The sequence below is a fragment of the Pipistrellus kuhlii genome, unplaced genomic scaffold (genome assembly GCF_014108245.1).
Source record: "Pipistrellus kuhlii isolate mPipKuh1 unplaced genomic scaffold, mPipKuh1.p scaffold_m20_p_1, whole genome shotgun sequence".
Lineage (NCBI taxonomy): Eukaryota > Metazoa > Chordata > Mammalia > Chiroptera > Vespertilionidae > Pipistrellus > Pipistrellus kuhlii.
In genome coordinates, this window is record NW_023425404.1 from 115,420,032 (window position 1) to 115,434,437 (window position 14,406).

The window sequence follows — 14,406 nt, forward strand, 5'->3', positions numbered from 1 at the left end:
GTCTGTCCTTCATGGCTTCGTGTCCTGGCAATTTCTTCTCCTCTTTTGTAATGAAGGTTCTGCTCGGCATTCTTTTCCAGAAAAGACCCGTTTCATCGGCATTGAACACTTGTTGTGGGCAGTATCCTTCATCCTTAATACATTTTTGAAAGTTAATAAAGAACTTTTCTGCTTCTTTCTTGTCAGCACTGCCAGCCTCACCATGCATAGTAACGCTGTGGATTCCACACCTTTTCTCAAATCTAAAAAACCACCCCCTGCTGGCTTTGAATTCTTCTTCATTATCTTGATTGCTGCTACTTCCAGGGACGTTTTTCTTTAGATCGTCATAAATTCTCTTGGCTTTGTGACAGATAATATCTTGGGTTGTTACGTCACCTTTCACCTGCCTGTCTTTAATCCAAATCGCTAATAGCCTCTCCATTTCCTTGTGGATTGAAGACCTATGTTTTTCATGAAATAGTTTTGATACTCCTTTGGCTACTTTGGCTGATTTGATTGCATCCTTATTTGTCAAAATGGTGAAAATGGTGGTCTTGCTGAGGCCAAACTCTTTGACGAGGTCACACTGTTTTACCCCACATTCACTCCTTCTAATTATTTCCTGTTTCATTTCAACAGAAATCACCTTCCTGCTTTTTTAGAAGCCATGATATAAAAAAAAATTGAGTTTAACTTAAAAGGACGACTGCCGTGATACGTGCGTGATTTAATTCGTAATGAAGAACGATTGCCGCGATACGTGCTTAAGTTAAGCGCAGTGACTAACGACTGCCTGCAGTGCCTGCGCGGAAGGATGCAATACATCGGCAGCAATCGTGGAAGCTCGGGCGAAGCAGTCGTGGAAGCTCGGGCAAAGCGGTCGTGGAAGCTCGGGCGACTTTGTTGTGTGAAACGAAGTTCGTTGTATGAATCATGAAAGGAAGTTCGTTGTGTGCAGCGTTCGCTGTGCGAGGCGTTCTTTATGCGAGGCACCACTGTAACTAGATGCCTAGAATATGGCAGGCTAAACTGTATTATATGTGTTTAGAATAAGCAGTAATGATCAAAGATCTCAAGGATTGATTTATTCTCATTTGTCAGATGAAAAAGTATGTAATGCTTACACTTAAAAAATTATTTTAAGTCAGTTTTTCTGAAGTAATGTTTAATGTAACATGAAACTTTTATATTTGATTTATTTTGTTTTGCTTTTCTCATATGCCATTGTTGTTGAATTTGGGCTTGTACCTGCATCTTGTATTTTGTTTAAACTTTGGGAATCATTTTTGGTTTCAGTCATGTGTATCTACTTTATAGGTTTAAGTAGACTTCATCACAAAGCTTTATAATTTATTTAGAATTGTGTTAAAACAATGTGAAAACAACTATTTGTATGATTTAACCCCCCGAGACTGCTTGGACAATTTTCACCGATGTTCTGCGGGGGGGAGTAGAGGGGGCTTAGAAATGCAGATAGATCTGTATCTGTAGAAAAAATGTGGCATTTTAAATTTCAAGAGGCTGGAGGCCTGGGAACAGGTACTGGACCTGCTTCCTCCTCCCTTGCCTTTTCTTTAAAATTTGAGGCATGGTTATGTATTTTTGGAAAATAAGATTTTTATAAAAATTATAAAGAGTATGTCCTGACAGGTTAGCTAGGAGAGGCAAGCCTGTTAGTTTCCTGATGGGCATTGGGGCAGCCTATTTAGTCTTGAGAGAGCCAATAGGACCCATACATCAGCCCAGGAAGCCACCGGAAAAACTGCCTGTTTTCCTTGGACATCAAGAAGGACTGTGGTCCTCAGAAGGAACACGTACTGGGGGAATGCAGCTGTTGAACTGGTCCAAAGTGGAACAACAAGTCTTTGAGGAGCTAAAGAAGGCTCTCATCTCAGCAGCTGCCCTAGCCTTGCCAGGTGTCGCGGAGCCCTTCCACCTCTACGTGAGTGAGGTAAGAGGCATTGCCTAAGAGGTTCTCACTCAGACTCTAGGTCCCTGGAAGAGACCTGTTGCCTATCTGTCAAAGAGACTGGACCCTGTGGCAGCAGGGTGGCCAGCGTGCTTCCAGGCAGTGGCCACCACAGCATTGCTGGTGAAGGAGGCAGATAAGCGGACTCTGGACCAGGAGCTAACCTGGATGGGTCAGGCTTTTCTCTGGGACCAGCCCTGTGTCCGGATTCATAAAACTCTGGCCATCAACCCTGCCAGCCTGCTTCCAGATGATGATGAGGAACCCATTCATGACTGCACAGAGGTAACAGACGACAAGGTACTGTTCACGGATGGGAGCAGTTACGTTCAGGATGGGACCTGATATGCAGGGGCAGTGGTAGTCACCCTGGACCACACCATTTAGGCACAGTTCCAGAACTTTTGGCCTTAATCCAGGCCCTTTGATGGAGACACTGTGCCATCCACAGAGGAAAGAGGGTTACCAACTGCAGCCAGAAGGAATTGGCTGAACAGAAGCAAGCCACTGAAGGACCAGATGGTGGATGGATCCTCCAGATGACAAGACTGTTGGTCCCAGAGGCTCTAGGTCAGAGTTGCCCGGTGACACCAGGTTAAGTGTCACCAAGACTTCTGAACTTCTATGAGGCAGAGTTGCTAGAAGTACTGTCTGTGCACAGGTAAATGCTAAGCAAGGTAAGGGGGTCCCTCTGGGAATTCGGGTCCCAGGGAACCTCCCCAGGAGAGCATTGGTAGGTGGATTTCAGAGATTAAACCACCAGCATTAAGCTAGTTTTTATAGACACTTCAGATTAGATTGAGGTATACCCCACTATCAGATAACAGCCCCACCTTGGTAGCTAAGATATCTCAGAGTATAGCTCTAGCCTTAGGACAGGTAAGTGGGACTCCGGAAAAGGGGGTTTAACTAAATGTGTCTTAGAATCGGTGAAAATTGGACCAACCCCCTGTCCTTTGCCCTCTTGAGGGCCAGGTGTACCCCTTATTGGGACAAGTTTCCCCTTTTTTGGGAAGGGATCATGTATGGTAACCATTTCTTGCTCAAGTCCTTACAGGCTCTGCAGTTTGTTTGTTCCAGATTGACTGCCAGTGCCCACCGCAGACCCTGTAGCCCTGGAACTCAATGTGGGTAAAGAAATTTGCTGCCCAAGGACTCAAAGGGATGCTGCACTGTTATCCTGAGCACACCCACTGTTGTTGAAGTAGATGGCACCCAGACCTGACTACATGACTCCCAGCTCCTGCATGGCCTGGATCCTGGCAACTACAGGCCAGAAGGAGAACTGATGCCTACAGGAGGGGAACTGGACTTCGGTGAGGACAATACTGATGGGAACTGTGGTACTAAGGGTCTTGGTAACTGTATTTGTTGTTTATGCTGAAAGGAAGTAGGCTGAGTCAATGATTTGACTAGGCACATTAGACAAGGGGGGAATGAGAAGGCAGGGCGGGGCGAGGATGAGCTCCCAACTCCGCCCCGCAGGGCGGAGTTATCCCTAGCCCTCACCCAACCAATCAGGGTTAGCCGAGGCAGTGACATCACCACCGACCAGAGTAAAACCCCTGGACTGGGAGAAGTTCGCGCTCTTCCGCCATGCTGCCGGCGTGAGTTGGGGAGCCCATGCTAGCATGGTGAAGGCTCTTTTGTTTATTGCATCGGACTCGGCTCCCTGGTGGTCCTTGGGGATCACGAAGTCTGGGCGTAACACCTAAATAACTGTTAATAAGAATTTTTGAAATGTGATTTCATTTCTATTAAAATGGATGAGAGCAGCCCCTTTTTGCAGAACTGATGCACTTTTCTGCAAAAAGGGGCTGCTCTCATCCCCCTTCCTGCTCTGCACCCGAGAAGAGCCCTCGGCCTTTTAGTCCTTTTAGTCCGGTGTAAGCATTCTAGAGGACAATGGCAAACTGTCTGAGCATGGAAGGCTCATTCTTCCTTTCTGTTTCTTTCCTTTTCATTGTGGTTCAAATGCTGCCAAAGTCCTATTAGTTTATTCTGTGACATGTCTATCTGCTTCCCTCAAAGTCAGTCTATAAACAACATGCACACTAAGAATTTTATATTGCTAGGGCTTTCATTTTTCACCTGAAACTTATAAAAAACAAACAAACAAAAAAAAAAAAAACACCTTATAATATGGAAAGTCCAAAGTATCTATGGTTTTTTCTTTTAAAAATATTACATTTTAAAAAATGAGGCTACTGATTTTCCACCATCTGCCTGACAGTCTTTGACTCAAGGCCTCGATTCTCCACATTTAATCCGATTTCACATGTAACCAGAGCCACAGGAGGAAGGGGGATTTCACACACTGTTGTGGGGCTTGGCTTGGTTCCTCTTAAATTCTTGTATTGGTATTTCTGCCAAATACTCCTGCTCCACCCATTCTGACTGCCCCGCTAGCTCTCCCGGGGACAAACTGCCCCCTGACATCCGGGGCGGAGTGGCACAGACAGAGGCAGCCGAGGCTCCCCTGCCCCGGACTACAGAGGCGTCCGGAGACTAGAATGGGAGATGTCACAAAGCAATCTGCCTGGTGCCAGAGAGGGTATCCCTTCTGCTCAAGCTGTTTTGTGCTGTCAACATTGTAAGAAGCAAAAGCTTTGTTTTCTTGATATTGCTTTTCATTTTAAGTGACACAGAGACCTTCTTTAACACTCGCTAACCCTGCCCTGACACGTTTCTCCAATTTTCTGATGCTAACTCCCTGCTGGGTTTAGGGACATTGTCTCTATTAAAAACAAAACAAGTCTTTACAAACTATTAGATGCAGACACCCAAAGCCATGCTTTTAAAATTCTTCGAGCATATTCTTTATACAAATGCCGGTGACTGCTGCAAACCAGAGGAGGACATGTTGGTCATCACCGGAGAGCCACACCTTTCCCTGGGAGTCTCAAGAAAATGCTTGCTAGGGACCCCTCCTTCCTCTCCTCCCTCCCTCAGGGCATATACTTTCCTAAGATTTGCAGTGGTTTGTGCTAATGAGGGTCTGGTTTGAGTTGGCTCTGGTTTAAATCAATCTGGTACCTAATTAAGCCAAGTGGAAATGTAATGTGATCTCATTCTAAGCCCCCTGGTTCATTTGGCTTGGGGCGAGACACTATTACTGCGGGGAGGGGAATACAGTCTGGGAGCCTCTTTATACTTCCGATTCTCAACTGCTCACCAATTTGGCTCTTTGTAATATTATATGAACTACAATGGCTCCCTGGAGGGCTCCCGCCCTATCCTGTGCAGGTGCAAGAACATACACACGCATGTCCATGCACACACGCATGCACAGTAAGGTGTATTGCATTAAAAATTCAATTCATCAGACATGCTAACAGAGAATTGCAGAATATACAAAAGAAGGTGGAAGTGGACATTCAAATAAAAACAATGGCTTGTCACAGTCTCTGAGTCTCAATGAAACCTGAGACCAGTGCAGATAGAAGCTTGAGGAATGTTGCTATGCAGAAAACTTAAAGATATCACTAGGCTAAGACTTCATTTTTTCTTTTTTTAAAGAGCGTCACATCAGGTGAGTTTTAAAGGGAATTATATATAAAGTGAAGTCCTATTTCTTTATTGATTCCTAGTGATGCTTCTCAGCATGATTTCCAAAGATATAGTATCTGACACAGCCTCAAGGGAACAAAAGCCACAACAGTCAACTCAGACACAAAGTCTTAGAAAATGGTGGCAAACCACGACAGTCAGGGAGGTAATATCATATGAGAAAATGCTTTATAAACTATAAAGGGGTATTATGCAAACATGATTTACAGGTGCTACCATGAAAGGTCTCTAGTGAGGTCCCAGGTGAGACTCAGCTTTCACTGGTGCCCTGGAATCCCATTAATGTCACCACTTTTGTTTCTGATGCGGCACAAGACGGGTTGAATATTTCCAATGTTTGTGTGTGAGGAGCTCTTATTTTCCTCATATGATCTCTGTGACCGACTCCCCTTTATAAATATGTGAAGGCAGATAAGGGCTCAGACAATACAGACTTCCCCAGGCAGTAACAGTAACTGCTTACGGCTTCTCGCAGGCAGAGTTTCTTGAGCTCCTCCAGCCGCTGGCGCAGCGTTTCCTCCAGTGCTTCCTGCCGGGACTTCAAGGCAGCCAGCATGTCTTTCTTGGCGGACTGAGAGCTATCCGATTCCTGAGAACCTGTCAATAAACAGTGGGGTTACTGGGCCAGCTCAGTGGGGGACACACATCTGGACCGCTAAGCAATTTAACTGGAGCCTACACTGTGGACCTGGGATTTACCCCAGGAATCAAGAAAGTGTGAAAACAGGTGTTGCAAGGTTCCAAGTGTGAGGAGAGAATTCTCAGCAAGTAGTGGACTTTACAGCTGGTCAGAAGCACTGGCAGGAAAATCTACATATCTGAAAAACAAGTTTCACTTTCTTGATTATCTTAAGACTAGAGGCTCGGTGCATGAAATTCATACATGGGAGGGGTCCCCTCAGCCCAGCCTGCACACTCTCCAATCTGGGACCTCTAGGGGGATGTCCGCCTGCCGGTCTAGACCAGCAATCAGACATCCCTCTCCCAATCGGAAACCGCTGGCTTCTAATCACTCACCTGCCTGCCTGCCAGGTTGCCCCCAACTGTCCCCTTCCTGTCGTCCTGGTCACTCCTAACTGCCCTCCCCTGCTGGCCTGGTCTCCCCAACTACCCCCCTCTGCCAGCCTGGTCATCCTAACTGCCTACTCCTGCCTGTCTGGTCACCCCTCAAGGCACCCCTGCCACCTGGTTGTCCCATGCAGCCTGCTTTTTCAGTCATTTGGTCATTACTTAGGCTGGCCCTGGGTGGCTGGGCAGCTGCCATCTGAGACTTAACTGTGCCTTAGGCAAGCCCTGGGTGGCTGGGGGGCTGAGGGGACTGGGAACTCTGGAGACAGGTGCCTGGGGGTGGGCCCAGCCATGCCGCATGCCTGCTATCCCAGCAGGGCTCAGGGGATTGGGTGCTGCCATCTTGTGGCTGTGGGTGCCGCCATCTTGAGGTTGTGACAGCCAATTAGCATATTCCCTTCTTATTGGCTGGGGCACCACCATCTTTGTGAGGGGATGATGGTCAATTAGCACATTCCCTCTTTATTAGATAGAATATGTCAGATACTTGTTTTAACTTCACTAGCAAAATTTAATATACTTTGTACAATGAAGGGGAAAGTGAAATTGAAGCCAGTAATTTTAATACATAGTTTAATTTATTTTTTTCATTCAAAAAGGCTGGTTTCTTTTTTTTTTTTTTTTCTCCTTGGCTGACATGGCTAAGTGGTTAGAGCATCAGCCTGTGCATCAAAGGGTCCCAGGTTCGAATCTCAGTCAAGGACATGTAACAGGTTCCACAGGGTCACTGTCTCAGTCAGGGCACATGCTAGAGGCAACCAACTGATGTTTTTCTCTCCCTCCCCCCCCTAAAAATTCAATGGAAAAAATATCATCAGGTAAGGATTAACAAAACAGATGCTGACATATATAAACTAGTGTGTGTGTGTGTGTGTGTGTGTGTGTATGTGTATATGTATATACATACACACACACACACACACACACACACACACATATATATATATACATACATATTTGCTCAGATGCTGACATATATATATATATATATTTCACACACACACTAGTGTGTGTGTGAAATTGCACGTTTAATATTAACATTTTAGAAATGCAGACATGTATCAAAATAGTCCAGAAGCTAAGCACCCAGAGATAACCAATCTCACACTTTTTTATTTTAACCTTTTTATCTAAGCCATACATTTAAAAAATAAAATTAGATTTTTACTGTGTTTTTTAACTTAATACTGTATCATGAGCAAATTCCCTCTTAATAAAAGCTTAACACATAGTTTTAGAATGTGGCAGAACTATCTGAATGATGATTCAAATAGCAGACTGACAGATATGAAAACTTTGTGGAAGACACACTGTGAACCAAACTAGAGGGAAATAAGCTGAAATGCCAACAGGAGAGATGTAGGTCAGAAGAAAGCACACTTTTTTGGCTGCAATGTTTGGATTCTGAAATTTCCTGCAGTGAAGCTATTATACCCTTTCACTTTGCTGGGGTAGGCAAGGTGTACCAGCTCCCTGGAAAAGAAAAAGCTGAGTATTACTTTGCTTCTCATGCCCACGGTGAGCAGAGTATTAGACACAGACAGGTGATACTCAGTGTGCCTTCAAAGGCTTCACATGATGCCAGTTGCAACAGAATCAAACAACATCAAACATCTTGGGAAGAATCTAATGAGAAATATGCAAGATCTCTATGATGAAAATTATAAAATTTTGCTGAAAAATAAATTACAGACCTAAAATAATAAAGAGATGTAGGTATTTGTGGATTAGAAGCTTGACATCATAAAAATGTCAATACTTCAGGAATTAACAGAATCATTGCAATACCAATAAAAATTTAAGCAGGACTTTTGGAGAAGGGGAGGGTAGCAACTGTATTTCCATGTAAAGCATTTTAGAACAATTCAGTGAATAGACAGATATAAGAATAATCTAATCAGAATTCCCAGTCAACTGGTCAGTTTCTCCCAATGGTAAAGAAGACCTCTCAGAGAGCTTCCAGTCAAGTAAGATGATGTAAATGTTGTGTTTGCCTCCTCCCACAACCACATCAAAATTAAAACAAAATTCAGAACCTACATTAAGAACCACCTGAAGACTAGCTGAATAGAAGTCCAATAACTAAATATACAGAAGAAGCCACAAAGAGATTGGTAAAACGGGTGGAAACGCAAAACAGGCAGATCCCACATCCACTCCTGGCGATTAAGAATCAAGAAAGACAGACATTGGCTGCAGAGGTCCTCTCTGAGGAGCGAGTGGCCCCAGGCTCCCTACTCCCAGGCACCAGTGCTGGGAAGAGGTGTTCCCACAACATCTGTCTGTGAAAAGCAGCAGGAATTGGATCCAGGTAAGATGGAGGGTTGCTGTAGACCCAAGCATCCTCCTAAAAGAGCCAGAGCACTGACTCTCTTGTTCATAAACTCACTCACTCTGGGCTCCAGTGCAGGGACAGCATCGCAAAAAGCAACCGACATACAGGAGGAAATGAACTGACTAGCTTCAGAGCAAGGACTAGAGGCAGGTTTTGGAGCTATGGAAATAGAAATGCTGGCAGGCACCACTGCTCCTTTGAGACCTTTCCCAATCCAGCCAACAGGTATAGGTGGGCACCAAATCTGAGCTCTTCAGTAACCTGGATAAAACTGTTTGCCTCACCCTGGTGATTCCCTGGGACCTCACCCAACTCACACACCTGGTCTGAGTGGCTTCCAGCAGATTTTCCATAGGAGCAGCCTACCTTGGCTCACACTAAAGACTTTTTTAAAATCTCTCAAAGATTCACAAACCCCAAACAAGAAGCAGCTGGCCTCAGTGTGCCCTGTACATCTTCCTAAGCAGCCCCAACCATGGCATAAACTATGGCCAAGGTAGGCCTTAGAACATAACTTCAAGTAAGTGGCAGTTGAACTCAGCTCATATTGTGGTATCTACCAAAGGGTCCCAATTAAAACAATAGTGTCAGCTGACCTTGGTTCACAGCATAGCCATTCCCAAGTACCTCCAAGCCCAGTACAAGAAACAATCAACTGCAGATAACTTTGTAGCTCCCACCAGGTGGCCCTAAACTGGCCACAAATGGGGCTAATGTAGGCCTGCACTAGAGCCCCTCCCAAGAGACTCCAGAGCAATATACCTCGTGGCTACTTCAGAACACAGAAGAGCACCCCTCCACCAGCTCCACAAACACACTCAAAGGATAGATTCAGCTGGCACTAGAGCCCTTATAAAGCAACTCCTAATCTGTGGGGTCAGCTCCTATACAACAGCTTGTCCAATGTAATCATGGCTGACACTTCCCAGCCAGTCAACCTGAGGGTCAATACCACAGAAGATGTGCCAAAGGGAATCAAAGTTCAATTACAACAGGAGATCACACAAGGGATACTCCTGGAGCACCTAGCTCAGGTGCACAGGGAAATTGTGCCACTGGGCCTCACAGGACACCTACTACATACATAAGGTCACTCTGCCAAAACAGGGAGATGTAGCAGCTCTACCTAGTACATGGAAACAAACTCAGGAAGGCAGGAAAATGGGGAGACAAAGAAACATGTCCCAATGAAAGTATAGAACAAAACTCTAGAAAAGGAACTAAATGAAATGGAGATAACCAATCTACCAGACACAAAGTTCACAACACTAGTTAGTAGGAAGCTCAATGAACTTAAGGGAAGAATAGATGAATTCAGTGAGAATTTCAACAAAGCAAACAAAAACATAAAAAAGAACCAGTCTAAATGAAGAATACAACAATTAATATTAAGAATAGATTAGGATCAACCACAAATTAGAGGACTGAATCATATATTTGGAAGACAAAGTAGTGGAAAACACTTAAAACAGCAAAAGGAAGAAATAATATTTTAAAAATGAGACGAGGATCGGGAACTTTGGGACAACCTCAAGCATAACATCACAGGGGCACCAGAAAGAGAAGAGAACAAGGGATTAAAATTCTAATAGAAGAAATATGGTTTAAAACTTCCTTAACATGGTGAAGGACACAGAAATATAAGACCAGGGAAGTGTGGAAAGCCCCAAACAAAATAAACCCAAAGAGGTCCACACAATATTCATCATAATTAAAATTCCAAAGATCATAGACAAGGACAGAATCTTAATATAGCAAGAGACAAGCAGTAGTTAATACAAGAGTGTTCCCATAAGACTTTAAGGTTATTTCTCAACAGAAACTTTGTGGACCAGAAAGGATTGGCACAAAATATTCATAGTGGTGAAAATTAAGGCTTACAACCAATATTACTCTACCCAGCAAGGCTATCACTATTGTTCTTGTGCAGAGCACTCCCTTCACACTGTCAAATCTTAATTAGCTGGCCTCATCCTGACAATTCCCTGAAATTCCAACCTACCACAAAAGTCTGTGGGCACCTGATTTTGGTGTACCCTGAGACTTTTGCTAAGTGACCTCAGACCCACCAATAGCACTGAGTTTGAATCTGTATGAATCTGGTGAATACCATTCATGCCTACCTTGTATGTCACTGAAAACCTACTCATGCAACTTGCCTATGGCCAGAAGCTCTTTCAATGACTGAGCCTAGCAGGCAGTTGACAAGTGGAGGCAGGTATCAAGGTGACTTGGACATTTTGCTGATCTGTCCCTGGGCTCTGATCTGGTGTCAGCCTGCCTTGGTGTGTAGCTTGGCATCTTCCACACATACCCAGTTCTAGCAGAGGCATCAAAAAGCTGTGGGTCACTTTGTAATTCCAAACAGATAGCCCAGGGCCTGCAATAGGCAGTGCCTTACACTGACTTGCACTGGAGTCGCTCCAAAAGGCCGCAGAACCAATAAGCACAGTAGCTGGATTCAGACCATATCAGAGCATAACCAATTAATTCCACAAGCAGCACTCCAAAAGGAAAAGCTCAAAAAGCACTGGACCCTGTTGGGGCAAATTCCACTTTGTTGCATCAGCCCCTGCACAGCAGCTCATAAACTGTGGTCAGGATCGATCTCTGCAGTCAGCCAGCCTGAGGGTCAATGCCACCTATGAATGGGCCACCTGCAATCAAAATTCAAATATGACAGGAGGTCCCACATGACCCACAAAGGAACATTCCTGATGTACTTGGCTTAGGTGAACAGGGAGACTGTGTCACTGACCTTCACAAGATACAGGCTACATAAGACCACCTACCAAGACTGGGAGGCAGCGCAGATCTACTTAATATGTGGAAACATTTATAGAAAGACATTGAAAATGGGTAGAAAAAGAAACACATCCCAAATGAAGGAACAGGAGAAATCCCCAGAGAAAGAACTAAATGAAATGGAAGAATCAATCTACTAAATACAGAGTTCAAAACAATGGTTATAAGGATGTTAAAAAAAATTAGGGGAAGAATGGATGAATTCATTGAGAAATTAAACAAAAAGACAGTAAACATAAGAAAGGACCTGTCAAAAATGAAGAATACATTAGAGGGAATCAACAGCAGGCTAGATGATGCAGATGACAAAATCAATGATTTGTAAAACAAGGTAGCAGAAAACATCTAATCAGAGCAGAGTTTAAGGGACTTCTAGAACATTATCAAGTGTAATAACATTCACATTTTAGGGGTACCAGAAGGAGAGGATAGAGAGCAAGAAATTGAGAACCCACTTAAATAATGACTGAAAACTTCTCTAACCTGGTGAAGGGAACAGATAAGTCCAAGGAGCACAAAGAGTCCCAAACAAGATGAACTAAAAGAGCCCCACACTGAGACACATAATTAAAGTGGCAAAGGTGAAAGACAAAGAGAGAATCTTAAAAGTAGCAAGAGAAAGACAGTTACCTATAAGGGAGTTCCCAGAAGACTGTCAGCTGATTTCTAAATAGAAATATTTCAGGCCAGAAGTGATTAGCCTGAAATATTCAAAATGATGAAAAGCAAGGACCAATAACCAAGATTCCCCTACCCAGCAAGGTTATAATTTAAAATTGATGGAGAAATAAAAAGTTTCCCAGACAAGAAAAAACTAAACAAATTTATTACCACTAACCCAGTATTAGAAATGTTTAAAAAAAATTTTTAAGAAGAAGAAAGAAAAGAGTTAAATAGTTATAAGAAATAAAATGGTAATAAATATGTACTTATAAAGAATAATTTTAAATATAAATGGATTAAATATTCTAATCAAATGTCATGGGGTAACTGATTGGATAAAAAAAGAAGATCCATATACACTGAGTGGCCAGATTATTATGATCTCAGTATAGAGGCCTGGTGCATGAATTCATGCATGGGTAGGGTCCAGCCAGCCTGGCCAAGAGGAGGGGACATGGAGGGTTGGCCAGCCTGCCTACTGGTAGAATTTCTGGTCAAGGGGACAATTTGCATATTTATTATATAGGATATACACTGAGTGGCCAGATTATTATGCATTCACAGATCATAATAATCTGGCTATCAGTGCATATACTGTCACCAAGAGACCCAATTCCAAATGAAAGATACATACAGAATGAAAGTAAAGGAATAGATAAAGGTATTTCATGCAAATGGATATAAAAAAAAGCTGGGGTAGTACTCTTATCAGCAAAATAGTCTTTAAGCCCTGCATGGTATGTCTCAGTGGATAGAGCATCCACCCATGCTCTGTAAGGTCATGGGTCCAATTCCTGGTCAAGGACACACACCTGGGTTGCAGGTTAGATTCCCAGACCTGGTAAGGTGTGTAATGAAAGCAACCCATCTTTCATATTGATGTTCTTTCTCTTTTTCTCTCTCTTCTCCCCACTCCATGGCTCCCTTCCACTGTCTCTAAAACAAAACAAAACAAAACAAAACAAAACACAAAAAACAGTAAAAATATCTTTTGCTGAGGATTAATATAAAATAAGACATAAAGAAGGTCATTATATAATGATAAATAAATAAATCAACAAGAGGATATAACACTTGTAAACAGTGATACAAGTAACATAGAAGCACATAAATAGCCCTGAGTGGGAGGCTCAGTTGGTTGGAGCATTGTCCGGCATACCAAGAAGGTTGTGGGTTTGATTCCTGGTCAGAGCATGTATAGGAAGCATCTCATCGATGTTTCTCTCTCACATCAATATATCTTTGTCTCTCTCTAATCCTTCCTCTCTCTCTAAAAATCAATAAAAACATGTCCTCACGTGAGGACTAAAATACACACACATAAATACTGGTATATAAAACAAATATTGATGGATATAAAAGGAGAAACCCACACTACTACAATCATAGTAGAGGATTTTAAACCACTTAAACATCAATGAATAGATCTTTCAGACAGAAAAACAAACAAAAAACTAAACAGTAATCTTGAATGAAAAACTAGACCAGATGGAACTAATCAATATATTCACAGCATTTCACCCCAAAACAGCAAAATATAAATTCCTATAAAGTACTCATGGAACACTTTCTAGGATAGTCTACATCAGCATTTTTCAACCGCTGTTCCGCGGCACACTGAGATGTTGCCTGGTGTGCCGTAGGTGCAGACAAGACAAGAATTTTATAATTTTTCACTATTTTGTTTACTTAATATTTCATAATAAAGTAATTATAAAATACTTTCTTTGTGTTTATTTGATTCCTATTCAAGAGAATTACTTTATATATAGTCAATATAGGCACAGAGTTAAATTTTTTAACATTTTCTAATGGTGGTGTGCCTCGTGATTTTTTTCATGAAACAGGTGTGCCTTTGCCCAAAAAAGGTTGAAAAACACTGGTCTACATGACACAAAACAAGCATATAAATTTAAGAAAATTAAAATAGTATCAACCAGAGTGGTATAAAACTAGAAAGTAATTTCTTAAAGAAATCCCTGAAAAACACACAAACATATGGAGGCTATGTCAA

General features: G+C 42.7%; 1 protein-coding gene across 9 annotated transcripts in view; it reads right to left on the reverse strand.

The window, feature by feature from the left end:
• FRMD4A (FERM domain containing 4A) overlaps nt 1–14,406 on the reverse strand; it is a 595,439-nt gene that overhangs the window by 31,732 nt on the left and 549,301 nt on the right. For all 9 annotated transcript variants that reach the window (XM_036460347.1, XM_036460307.1, XM_036460315.1 and 6 more), the window contains one exon: nt 5,985–6,118. In XM_036460347.1, coding sequence (XP_036316240.1) covers nt 5,985–6,118 — 134 coding nt within the window. The remainder of the gene's footprint in view (nt 1–5,984; nt 6,119–14,406) is intronic.